Source organism: Lepidochelys olivacea, assembly GCF_965140295.1.
Source record: "Lepidochelys olivacea isolate rLepOli2 genome assembly, chromosome: 12".
Lineage (NCBI taxonomy): Eukaryota > Metazoa > Chordata > Testudines > Cheloniidae > Lepidochelys > Lepidochelys olivacea.
The window spans coordinates 43,089,374-43,112,251 of NC_140422.1; the positions used below are offsets into that span (position 1 = coordinate 43,089,374).

Here is a 22,878-nt window from a genome sequence, read left to right on the forward strand (position 1 = left end):
TTGGAAGCTGCTTTTGAGCAGCCACATACCAGGGCTGTTAGAGGGGCTCAACAGGGAGCTGTTCAAATCAAGAATGCTTTGAAGGAGAATTTTGACAATGTGCCCCAGTAATATGACTTTCTCTAATGAATTGAGCCAGGCATTGCTTTCTTGCACTGTAATGTGAGCCTTATAATGATTGCTGTGTATGCATTAATTTTACTTTGCAAATGCAGTGATTACTGTTATGTATTAATTTCAGCAGCAACCACCATGTGCAGTAGATCAATAAAGATTCATTTTCTTTCTATACGTACACTTTTATTTAACAGCTATACAAATATTTCTGTTACCTACAAGAGACATGACAATGAAGAGCACTTTTTACAATGATGCTTTCACAGCTGGGTGTATGTCCAGCTGTCATTGTGAAACATGTTCCTGGGTGGAGTGCATTGACTACTGCGACGGACCAGGAACACGCGAAGAATGGGGTGTGGGGGGAGTTTGGGGAAGGCATAAAAGGCGTTTCTGTTTGGGTTGCAGGGGGAGACAAGCATGGATGTGTTTCACCTGCAGCACAATCAAGGACCTCAGCAAGTCCAGTTGGCCCTCAAGCAGCTGTATCCTCCACTCCAGTCCGTTTCCTCTCCTGGCTATTCATTCTCCATTTTTCATTGATAGCCTCTCTCAATGCTCTCCGCTTGCTATCAGCAGCATCAGACAATTGCAGCACCTCCCTGGACATGTCTTCCTTACTCCTCCTGTTCATGTCCTTATCAGACAGTGCCGTTCAGCTGGTGTGCAGGAGTAGACCCTCAAGGATGCATCTGAAAAAGCTAAAGAAACAATAAACGGAAGCACTTTTATGAGTGCACTCACAGCCTTGTTTCCTTTCAAGTTATACCACTTTCTCACTTTCCTATAACAGGCACACAGCACAGCGAGAGCCCTAACCATGGTGGGTTTGGCACAGGGGGAAAGAGGCAAGATGGGACAAAGGGCGGGTGGGTTTCAGAGTGAGGTGACTACAAATGTCTAGGGACACTATTCTGATTACTGGCACCGTTTTCCAAAGGCAGTGGTGATAGAAGCTGATATCTCGCTCCTCAGGGTGACCAGGGATGCAAGGGTGCAGTCCTGCATGGGTGCAGCTGCAGGCTGAGTCTGTATGCTGCTCACCTGTGTGCTGCTTTGGCGCCTGTAGAAGTAATTGCCGATTAGCACAGCAAAGTTATTGCGGGGGAAGAAATAAGGTAGCCCTCTCAAGGAACCTTTGGCAGAGGATTGCAGAATACCTCCATGAAAGTTTCCTAGAAATCAGTATGGAGAATTGCTGGCACATCCCAGTGTGCATCAACAAACTTTTCTGTCGGGTCCCCTCTGTCTAGGTTCACAGGGAGATGAGAAGCAGATGCAAAAAGTGCTACTGTTGGTTATATCTATTCCTCTTCTATCCTTTGGAAAAAAAAATCTAGCTCTACCTCATTTCTCCCTACAGTATCAAAGTACAATGAGTAATTTACTGGAGCTCCCCTCTTCCGCATGAGGCATGCCAGAGTGCTGGGGCTGCCTAAACCCCTCTGGAGTTAAAAAGAGATCCTGGCTTGCCACGCCCTCAGACATCTCTGTTGCCTGTCCCCCATCTTCCTCCAACTCCACTTCCTTGTCTACCACTTCATCCTCAGGATTCACTCTGCTGCTTCCAGCTTCCCCAAAGTATCCACAAGGGTCTTGATGGTGGAGGTGGGGTTGCTGAGGATGGCATGCAGCTACTTGTAGAAGTGGCATGTCTTTGGCAACGCACCAGATTGGTGATTGGCCTCACTTGCCTTCTGGTACACCCTGCCTCTGCTCCTTGATCTTTGCACAGCACTGCTGCGTGTCCTTCTCGTACCCCTTAAGCTCCATGCCACAAGTAATTTGCCCATATGTATCAAAATTCCTATGGCTGGAGCAGAGCTGCAACTGCACAGCCTCCTCTCTGCACAGATCTGACAACTCCAGTGTACTCAGGCGGGAGCGTGTTTGCTGCAGGTACCCACCATTTTCAGCTGGGACAATGCTATGTGAGCTGTCTACATTGTGCAAACAGGAAGAGGAATTTCAAAAGTTCTGGGGCTTTAAGTGGGGAGGGACGCATGCTTATGTACCTGGCTGCAGAGCAGCGGAGTTCAAACCAGAGCGGTCATGATGGGCATTGTGGGATACTACCTAGAGGCCACTTAGGGTGACATAAGCAACGCAGTGTTTACACTAACTTCATTGCAAAAAGCTCTATGCTTCTTGTCCAGGTGCTTTTATTATGTCGGCATAGCAGGAGAGTTAAATTGGCAGGAGGAGCATTGCAGTGTCTACACCTCCACTGTTTTGTTGACAAAAGCTGACTTTTGTTGACAAAACTGTTTAGTGTAGACATGGCTTCTGAGAACCTTTCCCAGAGCTGAAGAAGAGCTCTGTGTAAGCTCTTAAAACTTATCTCTTTCACCAGTAGAAGTTGGTCCAATAATGTTACCTCACCCATCTTGCCTGTCAAATAAATACTCTACAGTACTCTATAGTTATACTTTACAGTTACAAAGTAATTACACAAAAAGAAAAGGAGTACTTGTGGCACCTTAGAGACTAACCAATTTATTTGAGTATGAGCTTTCATGAGCTACAGCTCACTTCATTGCATCCGATGAAGAGAGCTTAGAACACAAGCATATTAGCTGAATAATAAATAATCATGTAATAACCTTACAACTCTAGAAACAAGTCACAGTTAGCTACTGGAAATAATAATCAAGCTGTAATTAGCCAGTGTATAAATTCACTGACAATGTTAAACAGGTGACTCAATTCTCCATCCCTGAATGTTTCCCTTTTTCCCTTTGCCTGCCACAGTCTCCAGATCTTATGTCTTGATGGGAATTTCCTCACATCTTTGCCAGAAGAGTTGGGAAACCTGCAGCAGCTCTGCTCTCTCGGGCTTTCCTTCAACAACTTCAGTGAGGTGCCAGTGGTCTGTGAGAAACTCACTGCCTTGGACAAACTGGCCATGGCAGGGAACCAGCTGGAAACCCTGAACCTTGGGATGCTGAACAGGATGAGCCACATCAGATATGTGGATCTTAGGTAAGTGGACTCTAGCTGCTTGAACATTCCATCAGCAAGAGTGCTCCTCAACCCCACTTAGAATCATAGAATCATAGAATATCAGGGTTGGAAGGGACCCCAGAAGGTCATCTAGTCCAACCCCCTGCTCGAAGCAGGACAAATTCCCAGTTAAATCATCCCAGCCAGGGCTTTGTCAAGCCTGACCTTAAAAACCTCTAAGGAAGGAGATTCTACCACCTCCCTAGGTAACGCATTCCAGTGCTTCACCACCCTCTTAGTGAAAAAGTTTTTCCTAATATCCAATCTAAACCTCCCCCACTGCAACTTGAGACCATTACTCCTCGTTCTGTCATCTGCTACCATTGAGAACAGTCTAGAGCCATCCTCTTCGGAACCCCCTTTCAGGTAGTTGAAAGCAGCTATCAAATCCCCCCTCATTCTTCTCTTCTGCAGGCTAAACAATCCCAGCTCCCTCAGCCTCTCCTCATAACTCATGTGTTCCAGTCCCCTAATCATTTTTGTTGCCCTTCGCTGGACTCTCTCCAATTTATCCACATCCTTCTTGAAGTGTGGGGCCCAAAACTGGACACAGTACTCCAGATGAGGCCTCACCAATGTCGAATAGAGGGGAACGATCACGTCCCTCGATCTGCTCGCTATGCCCCTACTTATACATCCCAAAATGCCATTGGCCTTCTTGGCAACAAGGGCACACTGCTGACTCATATCCAGCTTCTCATCCACTGTCCCCCGTAGGTCCTTTTCCGCAGAACTGCTGCCTAGCCATTCGGTCCCTAGTCTGTAGCTGTGCATTGGGTTCTTCCGTCCTAAGTGCAGGACCCTGCACTTATCCTTATTGAACCTCATCAGATTTCTTTTGGCCCAATCCTCCAATTTGTCTAGGTCCTTCTGTATCCTATCCCTCCCCTCCAGCGTATCTACCACTCCTCCCAGTTTAGTATCATCCGCAAATTTGCTGAGAGTGCAATCCACACCATCCTCCAGATCATTTATGAAGATATTGAACAAAACCGGCCCCAGGACCGACCCTTGGGGCACTCCACTTGATACCGGCTGCCAACTAGACATGGAGCCATTGATCACTACCCGTTGAGCCCGACAATCTAGCCACCTTTCTACCCACCTTATAGTGCAACAATCTAGCCAGCTTTCTACCCACCTTATAGTGCAAATTATACAGCAAAGGAAGCTGTATAATTGCTCTAGCATGTCTTAGGAGGCATCCTGGGTGGTTGTGTTCTTACTGATATTTTCAGAGCTTGGGAAATTCCACTTTGGAGGGTATGTAAGAGAAAGGCAGGCTAACTGTTCTGTGGCTGAGGTCACTGAGCACTGACCAGTCCTCTGGTGTTCAGCGCTGCTGCTCTGCTACTCCTTAGTAGGGAACTCACCAGCTCTCCTGGCTTTGCCTCACTTGCTTCTCTGGAGATGAGACAGTTACTGATTTCTAGCCTGTAAATTCCTGCAGCAATGGTCTGCTTCATCCTTAGAAAACATAGTGAGACTTCTGATCATAAAAGACATAAAAATCTAAGAGACATAAAAATCTTGTAGCTGAATTAACATGTATGGCAAGTGCCTTCCCAGGTTCCTGTGTGACCATGCACAATACTGCTCTCTGTCCCAGAACCAGGCCTTCCGTCTGCTAGCCTCTGGAAGCTGCCCTCAGCATCTCCTGACTGTTAAAGGTGTTCAAAAACTGAGTAGAGCCAATAATATTTAATTCAACAATGAATAGTGGGTGAACAGACATAGGGACTGCTTCTGTCTGTACCCCTCCCAGAAAATCCCCCTTCACCAGAACCCTTCCTCTACCTCACTCACCCCCCCAGTCCTCTATCCTGGGTTTGGTCTCCAGACTCCCCCACATCCCTCCTTTCGGTGCAGTCTCCAGCCTGTCTGTTTTCCACTTCTCCCTCCTGCCATCATTAACTCTGTCCCCACCTCCCCCCCAAAATAGAAAACCTTTCAGTGTTCTTTTCTCTGATCCTTTATCTCTTATCTCTGAGTGTTTAGGCTGAACCACCTGTGGAGATTATCTGTTGACAGCCTGGAGGGGAACAAATCTGTGACCCACATGGATTTGCGAGACAATCGGCTGACTGACCTGGATCTGAGCTTCCTTGGCAGTCTGGAGCAGCTGCACTGTGAGCGGAATCAACTAAGGGAACTGACTCTGAGTGGCTTCTCCCTTCGGGCACTCTATGCCAACACCAACTGTATGTCCGTTTTATCTCCTTCACCTGCCTGCTCCCTCCCCAGACCCAGGGAGAGCCCTTCTGTCATCCCCCCCCTCCCGAAACATAGCTACTCCAAACACAGGTTGGCGGCTCCCTAGAGTTCAGCCCTACTCTCAATATCCTGTGGAGCAATAGCCACTTCAAAGATGGAAACTGTAGCAGCCCAAGGGGTTATCCCACAGAAGCTTGTTCTGCATCCTCTGTTCGGTCCGGAAAGGGCCTCTCCTCTCCGTATTAGTACTGTTGATGGTGTAGTATTTTATTTACTTGTATTACAGTAATATTCAATCAGATCAACACCCCATTTTGCAAAGTGCTTCACAGACAGAGTAAGAGGCTGTCTCTTCCCTAAAGAGTCTGCCATCTCAGTTAAGGTTATCCAATCAAGAGTGTGTAACAAACAGAAGGAGAAGGAGGCTAAGAGTAACAGACATGGGAACATGTGGCTGCATGGGCACATGCCCAGCTTTCAGTTTTTAAACTTATAAAACAATAGGTGCAGTTTTTAGGATCTTAATGATATCTGTAATCCCCACTGGACACCTGTATAGCCATTATTTCTTGCTGCCAGGGATGTCTTGTTTCAGTAACATTGCCAAATGTGCAGCTGGATGCTTCATACTAAATCTAGCTGAGTCCCTTTGCTGCATCTGGGTTGAAAAACAGGAGTCTTTGTAGTTTCCATACCGAACAGCAGCAGCTCACTTTACGCATAGCAGCCACATGTTTCTGGGATCTATACTGTCTTACTCCTAGGTTTGAAGGGGGCTCTGGAAGTCTGGTTTAATCCCCTGTAGTAGCTTTGGTGTGAGCATGATCTATGTGGCAACCAGTGGCAGCTGGTGACTTTTTTCACAAGTGAAGCACTTATCAGAAAGTCTCACAAATTCCAGTATACATCGTCGTCCTTGTAGTCATGATCGGACGTGTCTACTCTGCCCTGTCAGACTATCGCAGTCTCTCCCTTGTGCTTGCAGGGATTCCGTGTCATTGGCCCCATGGCGATGCCACAAGCCCTTTGCAGCTTTGCTGTCACAGCCCCGCTCCCTTGCTCACCAGCCAGGAGTGTAGGAGCTGTCCCTGGGCAGGAACTGTTGAGCAACAGGGTGGCTTCCCCAGTGGCTGGGGGCTCGTGTCCTGGCCAGGATGACTGCAGCCTCCCCTGTGCCCTAGTGTCTTGGGCCCCTCTGCCATGCAGGGAGCCCCCTCTGCTGTGTCAGTGCTGGGAGGGATCCCCCTGCAGCCCCGCTGTCAGAAGTTACCTTAATTGCTGCAGTCCTGCCGTGGCCTCACCAAGCCATGATTACCCCTGCAACACCCTTATAAAGTGACTCCTGTGCATTGTAAGTTGCCATGGTAATGAGGCAGCTTCCTGAGGCACCAACACCTGTATCATGGTTTGAACCTCACCTGCCGCTCTACATTTTCTGGCATTGTTTCAGTGTGGATATGGAGAGAGTAATGTGACAAATTTAAATCAAATTATAAGACCTTCTTGTAGACTTTTGTTACTATCAATGAACATGCTTAGCTGTCCTTAAGCATCTCTCTATATATACAAAAATGTAGCTTTTGGGAATTAGCTTCTCAGTATTTTAGGCTGTGCCTCATTTGCCTAGGCTGATGAGCCTTCCAATGAGTACAGCCTCTTGCAGCAAAGTGAACTTTCCTGACTTGTAGAACTCACTGACCCTTCCCTCTAGTTCATCATGCTTTTCACAGGGAGAAAAGGACATGGAAGTGCATTTCAGTAGCATCTTATAATAAGTGTTACAAATGGAAGGATGTCCGTGCAGATTCTCACTTTAGTCTGTGGCATTGTTGTTGAAAGTACTGATGTTGGGTTGTAACAAGAATGATAATTTTTGTTTTGCCATGTTCACTAGCCGTCCAGAGCAATCCCGCCTCTGGTCCTTTGATTAAATGATCTATGCTCTCAAGTTATTCTCATTTTTCTGCTGTTCCTGTGAGTGAGAACAGTTCTCTTGCTGCCCTTTGTGCTGCACTGCATCATACTAGAGACAAGAATCCTATAACCACCGCAGTAGAAATAATAATCTCTTGGAACACAGTTTTAGAGAAATATGTAGTTCTGATACCTGAGGAGAGAAGAACTGCAGCCTGGCTCTTCATACCATGGGCTTTTCCTGTCTGCAGTTGCAACAAATGTCTGTCTGAGCACTAGAGATTTTCCAGCCCTATCTGGTCATCCTGAAGGGTTGACACTTGATATCTATCCTAGTATATTTCTGGGAAACAGTGTTTGTGTCTCTGCTGTTCCCCTTCTAGCAGCCTGGACTCATTACTGTTTCCTTTATTTGATCAGGTCTGATGACTGTAAATGTTTATCCAGTCCCTAGTCTGCTGACCTGCCTAGAAATCTCTCGGTAAGTGGTGACACACAAAAGAATACAAAGTGAAATCCTGGGGGGCCTGGACCACTTCCTGCAGATTCTCTGGAATCCAAGTCCTGGGCCGCGTGTATTGAATGACACAGGCACTCTCTCTAGGCTTCTTGGGAAATTACAAGGAGAAACTTGATCACTATCAAATCTGACAGGTTTCAGAGTAACAGCCGTGTTCGTCTGTATTCGCAAAAAGAAAAGGAGTACTTGTGGCACCTTAGAGACTAACCAATTTATTTGAGCATGAGCTTTCGTGAGCTACAGCTCACTTCATCGGATGCATCCACAGTATGTTTCCACAGTATGCATCCGATGAAGTGAGCTGTAGCTCACGAAATCTTATGCTCAAATAAATTGGTTAGTCTCTAAGGTGCCACAAGTACTCCTTATCAAATCTGAGTTTTGTATGGATCTATCAGAGATCTTTATGTAGTGACTGCCACTGTTGCACGGGATCTGTCTCTTCAAAGACTTCTGCTCTTGTATCCCTGAAAGGATGCTTAGTTGGATTTTTCTGTCCATTCAGTTGACTGTTCATTTTAAATGCCATTTTGTTATTTCAGGCCTTTTCCATCCCCAAAACTTGCCTTCAGAAGAGAAATCTTTGTTCCTTAGAGCTCAGCCCCATAGCATGCCCTTCCCCCATGTGCATGTTGGCTTCCATGGGAATTCTACTACAATTCAAGGGGTCAACATAAATTCCAATGCCTGAGTTTTCGTGCCTTTGAAGCTCTGTTCATGTAGGAGGTGAATATGCTTCTGGAGTTAAACACAGCAGTGAGTGGAGTGGGCTTGTTGTACAGGAAAGTTTTGTCAGTATGCTGGTATAATTAAACCAGCATGCATACCACTATAACTGCCTATCAGGGATTTCTCTTTCAGAATGAGAGTGGGTTTTTTCTGTTTACTTTAAACCTCTTCCAAAACAATATTAGCTATACTGCAAAAAGGCATTCTGGTACTGGAGTAAGTGTGTCCACAGGAGGAGTTATACCAGTATAACTATCAGTTTAATTCATACTGTAGCTTTTACCAGTATACCTTTCCCATGTAGACAAGCCCTTAGTCCCATTTCCTGATGGTGTTGGGAGCTTTCAGTTCATCAGCTGATTTCTCTGAGTTCATGAAGCAACTTCTAGAATGTCCAAATATTCCTCTTCCTGCCTTCTAGAGCAGGGGTGGGCAAACATTTTGGCCCAAGGGCCACATCGGGGTGCGAAACTGTATGGGGGGCCAGGTAGGAAAGGCTGTGCCTCACCAAACAGCCTGGCCCCCTGACCGCCTCCTCCTGGGACCTCCCGCCCCTAACCACCTCTGCTCCCCGTCCCCTGACTGCCCCAACCCCTATCCACACCCCCGCCCCCTAACAGGCCCCCCAGGACTCCCACGCCTATCCAACCCCCCCCATTCCCCATCCCCTGACCACCACCCCCAGAACCCCTGACCCATCCAATGCCCCCTGCTCCTTGTCCTCTGACCGCCCCCTCCCAGGACTCCCCTGCCCCTAACCACCCCCCGGGACCCCACTCCCTAGCCAACCCCTGCTGTTCCCTGTCCCCTGACTGCCCCGACCCCTATCCACACCCCTGCCCCCTGACAGGCCCCCTAGTACCCCACTCCCTATCCAACCCCCCCTTTACCCTCACAACCGCCCCCCCCCCGCCGAACCTCTGCCCCATCTGACCGCCCCCTGCTCCCCGTCCCTTGACTTCCCCCCCGGGACCTCCTGCCCCTTATCTAACCACCCCCGCTCCCCGCCACCTTACCATGCCGCTCAGAGCAGCAGGACTGGCTTATTGGGAGAGCCTGGGACGTGGGCGGGTGCGAGCCTCCCTGCCTGTGCAGCAGCATGGCTGCGGGGCAGGGGGAACAGCAGGGGAGGTGCTGGGCACTAGCCTCCCCAGCCGGGAGCTCAAGGTCTGGAAAGGACGGTCCTGCGGGCTGGATGTGGCCCGTGGGCCATAGTTTGCCCACCTCTGTTTTAGAGGAAATGGGAGGGATATAGTTCTTCTTTGAGTGATAGTATGTATAAATATTCAACAGTTGGTGTTTGCTTGTCCAGTGTGCTCGTATCAACTTTCTATTCATCCATTAGGGTTGGTACAAGCTTCCTTCACATCCCCATTTGTTCCAGGAAGAATATAAAAGATGGAGCTATCCAACCACACCCAGTTCATTCTTACTGCTTGTGGCATGGGTCAGAGCAGCTCACTTTTGGAGCAAACATACCTGTTTCTCATTGTGCATAGTTCTTATAGCTGGCAGTTAGTAATAGTGTTAGGTTTTTACTTTTCCTGAACTTGGGTTCTTCAGCGAAGAAAGGACTTCTCCGTCACTGAGTGTTTGGTACCAATTGCCTGCAGGGGAGACCACAAGTCCTCAGACTTTAAGAGCTGCCCCTCATATAAGGCCATTATCTCCCGAATGACCATCATGCAAGGGGTCTTTTCCATTTCAGCAAGGGACACGTTTCAGATCATTGCAAAATCTTTATGCCTTCTCAAAGCGGACCCAGCAGTTGATGGAGTCCCACCTGAGGGCCTTCCTGTTGGAGCAGTCTCTGTGCTGAGACTCTGATCCCGGCTTCCAGACATTGAGAATCTCTGGGGACTGAAGGTCATAAAAGTCAGTGCTGGTGGCCTCTTCAAAATTTTCCAAGGTACCCTTAAAATCCTTCTCATCTTCTAGGAAGCACCTCTAGGGATTTACCTGGACTTTTGATATGGCCCTCCTCACTGATGCTGTCCCAGTTCCTGGAACCAACAGTATCAGCACTGTTGCCTCCATGATCCTCAGGGCCAGCTAGGTCGGTACCTTCAGCACCTACTGGGAGGGCACACACTCTTACAGAAGAAAACTACTTCTCATCCTCATTCACATAGCACAAGAACCAGGGTAAGCCAATGAAATTAATAGGCAGCAGGTTTAAAACAAATATAAGGAAGTACTTCTTCACTCACTACACAGTCAACCTGTGGAATTCATTGCCAGGGCCTCAAGTATAACTGGGTTCTAAAAAAAAGTAGATAAGTTCATGGAGGATAGGTCCATCATGGCACACGTGCTCAGGATGTTCCTAACCTCCAACTGCCAGAATCTGGGAGTGGATGACAGGATGGATCATTTGATAATTGCCCTGTTCTGTTCATTCTCTCCAAAGCATCTGGCACTGGCCACTGTCAGAAGACAAGATACTGGGCTAGGTGGACCATAGGTCTGACCCAGTATGGCTGTTCATATGTTCTTCTCCTCAGCCTCAGAAGGGAGCCGGCAACTGCCCCTAACCAGGTTCCAGGACTCTGTTCTATCATTTTCTCCTGTATGAGAGAAGGATACCCACCTCTGGCCAAGGCATGAGTACAGTACTAATCCTGAGTACAGTACTAACCCCACCTGGAGTTCAGAACCACAGACAGCAGCCGCCTTTTCCCATGCTACAACCACAAAACCCAGAGTAGCTGGTACCAGCTAATTTGTCTTTGTAATCACTCAACGAGACCCTGATATCACATCAAGTGATGGCCACTCCAGAGGATCATAAATCATCCAGGACTTGATGAGGCATATACCAACAACTGTAGAGATTCCCACCAAAGAAGTACATGACACACTGCACAGGCTGCTCAATATATTACATATATCGATACCATGTTGTGTAGCAATCATGATAAACAAGGACCTACTAGATCCTGTGAAGACCCTGTGGCAGACACCAGCATCATTAGCACCAACCTCAAAGTAGGCTGATAGATAGTACCAGATGCTGGCCTATTCATACCTGATACAGGGATCACTCGTAGTGACTGTGGCAAATGAGAGAATGTGCCTCGGCTACCAGAATTTGGCTGCAAGGATAAGGAGCCTAGACTTTCTTGGTAGGAAATTGTACTCAACCTTGAACCACCAAATAAGAATATTGAACTATCAAGCAATCCTAGCAAAATATGACTACCTTGACTGGTGTTCCATGGAATGTTTTATTGACAAACTGCTGCAGGAATTCAGAAGTGAGTTCTAAGTCATCCTGATGGGCAATTGGTTGCCAAGACAGCTCTATGGGCAGCATTGGACGCTGTGGATATGGTCCCCAGGCCCATGGCAACAATGGTTATAATGTGCCATTCCTCACAGGGGACACATGACCATAGGCTTAAAGGGAGCATCCATGACTTTTGAGAGAGCTAAGTAAAGATCCCGCATAGGGAGTGGATCCCTAAATGATGGACAGTCTAGAAATGCCTCTCAGGAATCTGTTTGCCATTGAGTGTGAAAATACTGATTGATCACTTAGTGGATGGATGACTGATATGGCAGCCAAATGAACTCTCAGCAAGAGACCAGTTTCCGCTGGTATAGTTATTCCCACATAGCCTGGAAATGTGGTGCTGGCAGGTCCAATTGGAGAAACTCATCCACTTTGAGAAGGACTGTGCTGTAGTCTCCGTTTGCATAAGCTCCTCATTTCTGACTCCAGTGAGAGTCATTGGCTGAGAGTCATCAGGTATACAGGCTACCACTCGAAGAAGAAAAGAGGCTACTTGCCTGTACAGTAACTGAGGTTCTTTGAGATGTGTAGTCTGTATATGTATTTCATCACACACCTGCCATCCTCGCTACTTCAGAGTCTTCACAAACCACTAAAGATGGCAAAGGAACTGGATGTAGTTACATGACTCCACCCTTTATACTCTCACCAGAATGCACAAGGATATGAAGGGCACATACGCCACACCAACCAACACTGCTAACTAGAAATTTTTCTAACGCATGAGCATTGGGCGTGCAAACACCAACTGTGGAATATGAAGACAGGCTACACACCTTTAAGAACATGAGTACTGTACATGCAAGTAACCTCTTTGTACTTCATATTAAGTGTTCCCCTTCCCAGGGAAGGGGTAAATATTTTGTTTGAAAAGTGCTTTGAATATGTCAGTTACTATATGAGGTCTGGATGTGGTTAGGGCTCAGACAACCCTGTGTTCCCCCTCTCAGCCAAATTGTCTCAGGAGAGGGGGACTTGGTTACTGAGAGATCTAATCTAATGGCTGCCTCAATTTCTTAGGGTTTATGGCAAGTTTAGCTCCATAGACTTTGCCCAGTTCTAATTGTTTCACATCTAGGCTGCAAAGTTCTCAAGTGACACTCCCCCCCGCCCCATGCTATCAGAAAAACATTCTCTCATTTTGTTAATTTCTACTTTCCCTTAGTATAGAGGCACCTGAGAAAAATAGAAAGAAAATAGATTTGGCAAGGCTAATTTGGTGAGATTGAGACCTATGGTTCATGGCTGTAGCTCCTTGATAGAAATAGTCTGCCTGGATTTTCATGAACATAAAGTAGAACCTGATGCCAGTCTGAGTTTAGGATTGATTAGGCCTCTGGGTAAAAGGAGTGAGAGCAAAAGATTCTTCTGAGGATGCTTCCTGAAACACACAGGCTTTCCTGTGTTGGTGCTCTGAGAGAGAGTGCAGGTTGCCGTTCGTCTGCTGAATTCTATTCTATGGGACAACTCTCTCTTTGGCCCCTTTCTCATATCTCGTGGGCAAAGGTACAGCACTGCTGTTCTTTTGAAAGAGAAGAGAGTGGTGAAAAGAGTGAAGCATCTCCTCATAACAGAACAGACTAGCATGAAAGGAAAATGAACATTTCCAAGACTAGAAGCCCCGTTAAACCAGCTTGGCATGACTAGGTGACTGGCAGCCTTTTAGCTCTTGATCATTAGTTCAGCATTCAGTCAGTAGAAGTTGAAAGCTGTTACGAATGGCTGTTTATTGGGCCATGATGTAAAAATCTGGGAAAGGGAGATATCTTAGCCTAGGTCCCAGTGGGCAGGCTACCTTCTTGTTCAGTGCTAATTTCCCCCTTGTTGGCAGGTCTCAGCAGAGAGACCAAAGACTGAATGGACCATGGAATCTGGCCTCTCCTCTCACTCAAGCTCTGGGGTGAAGTGCATCAACATGCCAGCATAGGGAAGCTTTCCCTGCTCCTGCCATAGCTGTGGATAAAACATCATGGCCATGAATCAGCAGTCTTTACCAGCCCTACACTCACTGGTTTTGTTTTAAATGAGTTTGAATGAGATCTGGTGTTTGTGACTGATTCTACACTGTCGTTTCTTTTTCTTTGGGTTCGTCTCTTGTGCTATTTTATATTTGAGAATCACTAGAGTGTTCCAACAAAATCTCCACATGATGGGTTATAGGTTCAGTAGAATTCTGATATCTTGCTGTCCCTCCTCCTCTTATGCTTTCCATTTCCTCTTCTCAGTAACCAGCTGCTGTGTATCCCTGACTGGGCCTGCGAAGCAAAGAAACTTGAGGTTTTGGATATGAGCTACAATCTCCTCACAGAGCTTCCATCAAGGTAATAGCAAACCTCCTTCTTGGCCAAAGGTGGGACTCCCTCCAGGCTGTGTGTCTTGGGGGAAAAGAGTGATAGTACTCTTCTATACTCCGGCCCCCCCAACAATGTTTCACTTGCTTGTGATGCCAATTTGTGGTGCCACACTGTCTGGACTGTGCATATATTCAAAATGTTTATAGATTTTTAAGGTCAGAAGGGATCATTATGATCATCTCATTTGACCTCCTGAATAACACAGGCCAGAGAATTTCATCCAGCGATTCCTGCATCTACCCCAGCAATTTGTGGTTGAACTAGAGAGTATATTGTAGAAAGATAATCCAAGCTTGATTTAAAGGCTTCAAGTGCTGGAGAATCTACCACATCCTGTGAAAAGATTTCAGTGGCTGATTATCCTCAACAATAAAATGTATGCCTTATTTCCAGTTAGAATTTTGCTGATTTCAACTTCCAGCTGTTGGATCTTGTGCCTTTGTCAACTAACTTAAAAAAGCTCTGTAATACCAGGATCTTCTCCCAGTGTAGGTTATTTTAGACTGTTGCCTCTTTTCTATGAGTTGCTCTTAACCCTTCCCCCCCCCCAACTAATTAAATATGGTTACACATGCTGTTCTTGTCTTCTCAGGCTTGCCTCTATCTCATTGGGATTCAAAATCAGTCACAAGCAAAATTAAGTGAGAGGAAATATTTAAACATAAAAATACAAATGATAACTGGGAATTATTTAAGAATGGTTTGTTAGATGCCCAAGCCGCACATTCTTCAATCACAAAAGAAGGCTACTTCAGTTAAAAAAAACCCAATAACAATACATCCTGGCTAAGAAAGGAGGTGAAAGAGGAAGTAAAAAATAATGGAAAAGCAGCGAAGCTGATAGCAATGAGTACAAATCAGCAGTTAGGAAATACAGACAATTGATAAGGAAAGCTAAAGGTATCAGTGAAAAATCTATGGCCAGTAGGGTTAAGGACACTAAGAAGGAATTCTTTAAATATGTCAGGAACAAATTAAATCCTACCAGTGATATAGGTCTAATACTTGACAAGAATTGTAAAACTATCAGCTATGATGCAGAAAAGGCAGAGGTATTCAATAAATATAGGCGTTCTGTATTTGAAAAGAAGCAGGATGATGTGTTCTCATATCTCAGTGTGATGATGAAATACATTCTGTTTTATCAGTGTCTAGGGAGGATGTTAACCACCAACTGTTGAAGTTAAACATTTTTAAATCTGCAGGGCCAGATATATTGAACCCATGAATATTAAAAGAATTGTCCTAGGAGCTCTGTGAAAAATTTGTCTTGATTTTTAACAGATCTGGGAACACTGAGGAAGCAAAAGCCAATGTTGTGTCCATATTTAAAAAGGGTAAACAAGTTGACCCAGAAAATTATTGATTGGCTGGTTAACCTGATAATGAACCTGGGCAAAATCATTAAAACGCTGATATGAGATACAGTCAGTAAAGAATTAAATTATGGTATCATAATTAATGCCAGTCAACATGGTCTTATGAAAAATAGTTCTTGTCAAACAAACTTGATACCATTTTTTATCAGATTACAAGTTTGACTGACAAAGGTAATTGCGTTGACATAATATACTTAGAGTTTTGTAAGGCATTTGAACCATGACATTCTGATTTAAAAAAACCCCCACTATACAAAATCATATTAAATGTATTAAAAACTGGTCAACAGATACAGAGAAAAAAGTAGCTGTAAATGGGGAATCATCATCCAGTGGAGGTGTGTCTAGTGACATCCCTCAGGTATCTATTCTCAGCCCAGTGGTATTCAAAAAAGTTTATTAGTGATCTGGAAGAAAACTTAAAATCATTGGTGGTAAAGTTTGCAGATGACACTAAAAGTGGTGGAGTGGTAAATAATAATAGGGACAGGTCAATTGTACATACCAGCCTGGATTGCTTGGTTTAAAGGGCTCATTTGAGGAATGTATTTTAACACAGCCATTTGCATAGTCCTGCACTTCATAACAAGGGCTGTTGGTCACATTTATAAGATGGGGGACTGTATCCTGGAAGAGCAGAGATTTTGGAAAAGACTTACTGGGACATGAAAATGAGTAGAAAGTGAGCTTCTGGTGCAATCCAATAGCTAAGAGAGTGAATGACATCCTTGGATTTACAATCAGGGAAATATCAAGTATGAGTAAGCAGTGGGGGGACCATTACTGGATACTGTATCCAGTTCTGGAGTCCACACTTTAAAAAGGATGTTGACAAATTGGAAAGGCTTCAGAAAAGAGTTACAAGAGTGATTTGAGGTCTGGAAAATATGACACCTAGCCAGAGACGAAAGAAAAGCTCAATCTATTTAGAGAGACAAGGAGGGTGAAATAAAACGCTTGTCTCTTTCACCAACAGAAGTTGGTCCAATCAAAGATATTACCTCACCCACCTTGTCTCTCTAATATTCTGGGACCAACACACCTACAACACCACCTCAATCTATGTAGTTTATTGAAGATTAGGTTAAGAGGTGACTTGATCACTATATATAGTCCCTACGGGGGAAAAGATTTCTGATAGTAGACAGCCCTTTAGTTTGGCAGAAAAAGGTATAACAAGATCCAGTGGCTGGAAACTGAGGCTAGGCAAATTCAGAGTAGAAATAATGTGCAAATTTTTAACAGAGAGAAATTAACAGAAACAACTTACAAAGGGATGTGATGGATTCTCCATCACTTGAAGTCTTTAGATCAACATTGGATGTCTTTCTAAAAGATGTGGCTTAGCTCAAGCAGAAGTTACAGGGCTAGAATTTTGGAACGACGATCTATGGCCTGTACTATGCAGAAGGTCAGAGCAGTTGATCATAATGGTCTTTTCTGTCCTCCAAATCTGTGTATGTTGTTGGGCAGAGCTGCTTTATGTTATAGGCACAATAAATGTATGGCAAGGGTCAGTGTGCCCAGAGTAATGTGATGATAGAATCTCAACTTCCATTTCAATTCAAATGATACTTAATTCAACCCAAGGTACTTAAGGAGCTGGCTGAAGCATGCTAAGAACATAAGAATGGCCATACTGGGTCAAACCAAAGGTTCATCCAGCCCAGTGTCCTGTCTACCGACGGGCCAATACCAGGTGCCCCAGAGAGAGTGAACCTAACAGGTAATGATCAGTGATCTCTCTCCTGCCATCCATCTCCACCCTCTGACAAACAGAGTCTAGGGACACCATTCCTTACCCATCCTGGCTAATAGCCATTAATGGACAATAGTCTTCAAATATTTTAAGAGCTGTTATAAAGAGGACTGTGATCAGTTGTTTTCCATGTCCACTGGAGAAAGGACAACAAGTAATGGGCTTAATCTGCAGCAAGGGAGATTTAGGTTAGATATTAGGAAAACCTTGCTAATTAAAAGGGTAGTTAAACTCTGGAACAGGCTTCCAAGGGAGGTTTTGGAATCCCCATTGTAAGTTTTTAAGAACAGGTTGGACAAACACATATCCGAGATGATCTGGGTTTACTTGTTTCTGACACAGCACAGGAGGCTGGACCTAATGACTTCTTGAGGTGCCTTCCATCTGTACATTTCTGTGATTATATACTTCTGGTCCTCATAGTGGCATAGAAATACTTGGGTCATATTTTCAAGGTTAACTGATGCAGTAACGTGTCTCAGTATGCAGAGGGCTTGAAACAATAGTTCTGAGGTGGAGAACTGCCCTGGCTGTAACTGATGCAGAGAGAGGACCAGCAGCCTCTAGAGCCAGGAAATAAGTGATAGAGCAGACTAGGCTCCTGAAACCCTGAGGGTACTGCACTCCTGTCACTGCTCAGAGAAGAGGGCCACCATCAGCAGTACAGGGGTGGAGACCTCCTGGCTCGTCTGAGTAGATGAAAGGAGGAGTAGGCCACCAACAACTGCTGCTGGCTCCTTCTGGAAGCCAGAGGAGATGGTGCCCCACCCCAGAGCAGGTGCTGTATGAGGAGAATTGGATGTTACACCTTCATCCTTGGAGCAGGGAAAAAATGATGCTGATATCTCCTCAACACCATTCACTGGTGGTTCCCAAATAAGCTGTCACCTGCAGTGGCTTTCAGAGCTCCCTAGCATGATGATCTCTTCCTTTCCTACATGTTGTCATGAAATAGATGCCCGTGTCAGCGCTGTTAACTGAGTTATCTCACTGAAATTAATGGGGCAGTTTATACCTGTTTGTTGTTATTTCTGTATGTCTGCAGACTCAGGTAGACATCACTGTAGTGGTTACACTCAGCTCAACTTTCCAAAATTATCTTTGCAGTCATTAGGATTAGAGACTTGGGTTGTTTTTTAAAGAAAAGCGGAGATTCTGGAGAATATGATGGCAGCCTCAAAACCACACTGGGTTGTTGATCCAGCGCAATTCAAGCCCAGAATCACTTTGTCAGCATTGAGAATAGTCTCTTCTGTCAGAAGGAGGAAGTCACTAAATTCTAGTCCATCCTTTGCTGTTCCATTCCTCCTTCATCCTACACTGTGAAGTATGCTCACAGTGTATCTATATACACATGCCTACAGCACAAATCAGGGATCTCTGCATACATGTACAATAGCTTGGATAGAACTGCAGGGGCACTCACATACATATGTGTACACAGAGGTAGGGGCTTGCCTGATCATGCATGCATCTCACTCTTTGCATTGTTTAAAATTCACTGACCCAGGCAATATAATGTTCTTCAGCCCTAATTTTGTTTAATAACAGGATTAAAGACCAGGAGCTTTCTGCTTTGGGCCTCTGAAAGAAGGGTGAGCCAAACTAATTCAATAAGCTCTCTGTCCTCCTAGGACCCTGAGTAGTTTGAGTCTTCGGAAGTTGATGGTGGGGCACAACCATGTGCAGAGTCTTCCACTTCTGCTGGAACACATTCCCCTGGAGGTGCTGGACCTCCAGCATAACCTGATCACTAAACTTCCGGAGATGTTCTTCTTCAAGGCTCTGAAGTAAGTGGCAGCAGAACACATTTTGTTAGGATGGAAGCTTTTACCTAACTCTGGGTGAAAGATCAGTTTCCTCTGGCTGTCTCACCTTTGGAGCTGTAAAGGGTTATGGTGCTGTTTGCGTGACTGATGGTGCCAGGTTCTGGTGCTTAATTGCCTGTTGAGTAAGAGGTAATAGGACAGATTTGTGTTTTATGAGGCAGTAATCCAGGTGCCAAGGGGAGAAATCACCCAGCTGGCTGCTGAGGGAATCAGGTTTCTGTATAATAGCAGGAAAGGTGAGTGTAGTCTAACCCACCAGCCCACCAAGGAAGTTGCCTGTAGTTATTGTTATTTCTCTACCACAATTCATATGCACATAGGAACACAATGCACTGAGGAGTTTTCATTCTTTGACACCAGTATATAAGTTTTTCAGGTACAAAGGAGAAAGCAGACAGGCACTTGGATACCACTGTGATAGGTGCAGTATAAGGTGTTAAGGGCAGAGAAGAGATACTCACTGGAATGGAATAATCCTAAATAAAGTAAAACACAAGCTTTATATTCCCAAGTGACTGTGAGAGCTTCCTGCACTCAGCTTTTTTCTACCCATTCCCTGTGTTATCTCTCAATTTAGCTTGCAGACTCTTCAGGGCAGGGATTCCCTTTTTGTTGAAAAGCACTATGTGCCTCTCTAGTGCTATATAGCTAGTCATTTTTAGATTGATAGATTTTTAAGGCTGGAAGAGACCATTATAATCATCTGGTATGACTTCCATTATGATAACGCGGCCATAGCTATCTGTCCAGGTTCTCATATGGCTTCTATCACTGTCGTATCTGGTGAAGTGGTTTGGATGGGATGGAACGGAACCTAATGTCTCTTAATCTGTTGTTGTTAGTCTCAGGTACTTGAATGCATCTGCCAACAGCCTGGAGTCGTTGCCATCTATGTGCCCTGGGGAAGAGAGTCTCAGCATGCTGCAGCTACTTTACTTGACCAATAATAACCTCACAGATCAGTGCATCCCTGACCTGGTGGGACACGCAAACTTACGGGTCCTGCACCTGGCAAACAACCAACTGCAAACCTTCCCTGCAAGGTAAGTGCATGCAAAAGGTGGGGAAAGGTAATGCTCAGCTAACAGGGCTAGAATCAGTTGACTCAGCTGGGTTAGAGTGAGTGGGTTTCCTTCCCTCATTGGGAACTGGTAGGAGCTTATCGATGTCATGATGAGATGCTGTGCCTCTGATATGTGACTCAAGATTCACTTCCTCCCAAGCATCCATCAGTATCCCTCAGGATAGTGCTGGCTGCTGTGGTTCCTGTACTCCTAGTACGTGCTGAGTGCGGTGGAGGTGGGGGTGTATGGCTGGCTGAGCCTGGGATGGCTGCATTGCTAATAGCAGTGGGCAGTGCAGTTTACAGCAGCTGTGAAGGCTGTTGAATTGTGCTGTTCATACAGTCATAGATTTTCAGGCTGGAAGTCCGTTCTGACAATTTAGTCTGATATCCTACATACCTCAGGCCATATAATTTTATCTGTTGATTCCTACATTAAGTTCATAATTTGTGGTTGAGCTAGAGCATCTCTCTTAGAAAGGTACCCACTTTTGATTTAAAGACTTCAGGTAACTGAGAATCCACCACATCCTTTGGTAAGTTGTTTCAATGGTTAATGACCCTCACTTAAAAGAAGAAAAGTGCCTTATATCAAGTCTGAGTCTGTTTAGAGTCAACTTCCAGCCATTGGATTTTATAATGCCTTTGTCTGTTAAAGAGCCATATAGCATCAGAAATCTTACCCCCTGAAAGTACTTCTAGACAGTGATCAACTGACTTCTTAACCTTCTATTCTTCTTCGAGTGCTTGTTCACGTCCATTCCACATTAGGTGTGCGCACACTGCGTGCACGAGCATCGGAAACTTTTTCCCTTAGTGGCTCCCGGCGGGCCCCCTCTGAGTGGCACCACTGTGCCGTGCATATATACCCCAGCCCGACCCCCTCCAGTTCCTTCTTACCGTCCGTGGTGGCGTTGGAACAACCTCTCTCTCTTGTAGAAGAGCAGTCCCTTAGCCTTTTCAGAGCAGCTGTTGATGGAGGCCGCATTGCAGCCACCGGGCATGGAGCGCCCAATGCCGACTCAGGCTTCCTCGGTGCATAGTGCCCTGGAGCCGTTGAGAGACCCGGCACCGGCTAAACACCGTAAACTGTCGGCCCTGGAGCGCCAGACTAGGCCCTGGCACCGCTCGTCCTCCCCGGTGCGGCCCCCGGCGCAGCCGAAAGGAAGGCGTGGTCGTTCCCCGCACAGGAGGCCAACGCCTCCCAAGGCCCCGGGCGCCGATAAGAGCGGAAAGGCTGTGGTACCGACGCCGACATCAGCGGTCCCGGCAGCACAAGCCCCACCAAGCTCAGACCTAAGTGAGCTCAGTGCAGACAATGGGCTCGAGGGCATAATGGATCAGCCCTCCACGCCTGGCACCTTTGAGGCTGCAAAGGACCTCATCGAGCTGTTGGCGGCGAGCCCCCTCCTGCATAGGAAGAACCCTCCGGCACCCATGCAACGGGTGCTATTGAGGGGTAAGCCAGCAATGGCGTGCCGCTCGAGGACACCGTCCCGGCACCACTCCCGGAGTTGGTCCCGGTCGAGCTCCGACTCCGCGGACTCACAGTTACTGGCGGCCCAGAAGAAGGTCGCAGCACCGGGAGTGGGTCGGCGTGAGGAAGCACCGGAAAGGGAACACCGCTGTCCGGCACCACCCAGAGACCGGCACCGGGAGGAGTTGAGACAGCCCTCGCCAGAGGACTCCTGCAGATGGTCCCGGTCCAGGGAACGCTGGCACCGGTCCAGATCCAGGTCCCGGTCCAGATCTGATCCCGGTCCCAGTTCCGGGGATACCAGTACTGCTCCCGCGCAGCCAGGAGCCGCTCATTCTCACGCTGGTGCAGATCGTTGGTACTGCTGTGGCCTTCGCAATCGGCGTCGCCACAGTCGGGCGCTGAGTCCGGCAGCTATAGCTACCTGCACCAGGCCCCGGACAGCAGGGACCCTCAGATGGGCTGGCAACCCCAATGGGGACCACCAGGCCATTGGCCTTTTTCGACCCCCTAGGCCTATCAGGAGAGTCAAGGGGCCCCGTCCAGGGCAAGTTACTTGGTGCAGCGATCCCGGTCCCTGCACCAACGCCAGATGGTGCCAGAGGCTACAGTATCCAGGCCCCCGGCATCCCCCAGGATAAACCGGAGAGACCGGCACCGAGTGCGGTGCCGTCCCATGGACTCCTGCTCTGGCCCAAGCTGGAGGCCCCTCCCACGGGAGAAGGGGAGCAGGAGGACCAGCCAGAGGGAGTCGAATAGCAGCTAACCTACTCGTTATCCCCGGATGAGGCAGTGGCGGGTACAGCGGTGTCCGGCCCTCCACCGATAGACCTTAAAGCCCACCAGGAGTTGCTGCGCAGGGTCGCCCAGAACTTGGGGTTGCAGGCTGAGGAGACGGTTGAGCAGGAGGACCCCATGGTGGACATTCTGAGCCCCGAAGGTCCATCCAGAATAGCGCTCCCGCTCATTAAGACCATTCAGTCCAACTATAAGACCATATGGTAGACCCCGGCCTCCAGCGCTCCAACGGCCAAAGGAGTGGAGTGTAAATACTTTGCCCCATCTAAGGGCTATGAGTTCCTGTTCTGCCACCCGAGTCCATGCTCCCTAGTGGTCTCAGCAGTAAATGAAAGGAGTGCCATAGACAGCAGGCCCCAGCCCCTAAGGCCAAGGAGGCAAAACTCCGGGACCCTTTTGGCAGAAAGGTGTACTCATCTGGGGGCCT

The 22,878-nt window shown here is 46.8% G+C and overlaps 1 protein-coding gene across 2 annotated transcripts in view; it reads left to right on the forward strand.

Annotated features, from left to right (window-relative positions):
- PHLPP2 (PH domain and leucine rich repeat protein phosphatase 2) overlaps positions 1–22,878 on the forward strand; it is a 148,460-nt gene that overhangs the window by 79,713 nt on the left and 45,869 nt on the right. For both annotated transcript variants that reach the window (XM_084644526.1, XM_084644527.1), the window contains 6 exons: positions 2,869–3,099; positions 5,119–5,321; positions 7,669–7,729; positions 14,018–14,113; positions 18,919–19,074; positions 19,956–20,156. In XM_084644526.1, coding sequence (XP_084500652.1) covers positions 2,869–3,099; positions 5,119–5,321; positions 7,669–7,729; positions 14,018–14,113; positions 18,919–19,074; positions 19,956–20,156 — 948 coding nt within the window. The remainder of the gene's footprint in view (positions 1–2,868; positions 3,100–5,118; positions 5,322–7,668; positions 7,730–14,017; positions 14,114–18,918; positions 19,075–19,955; positions 20,157–22,878) is intronic.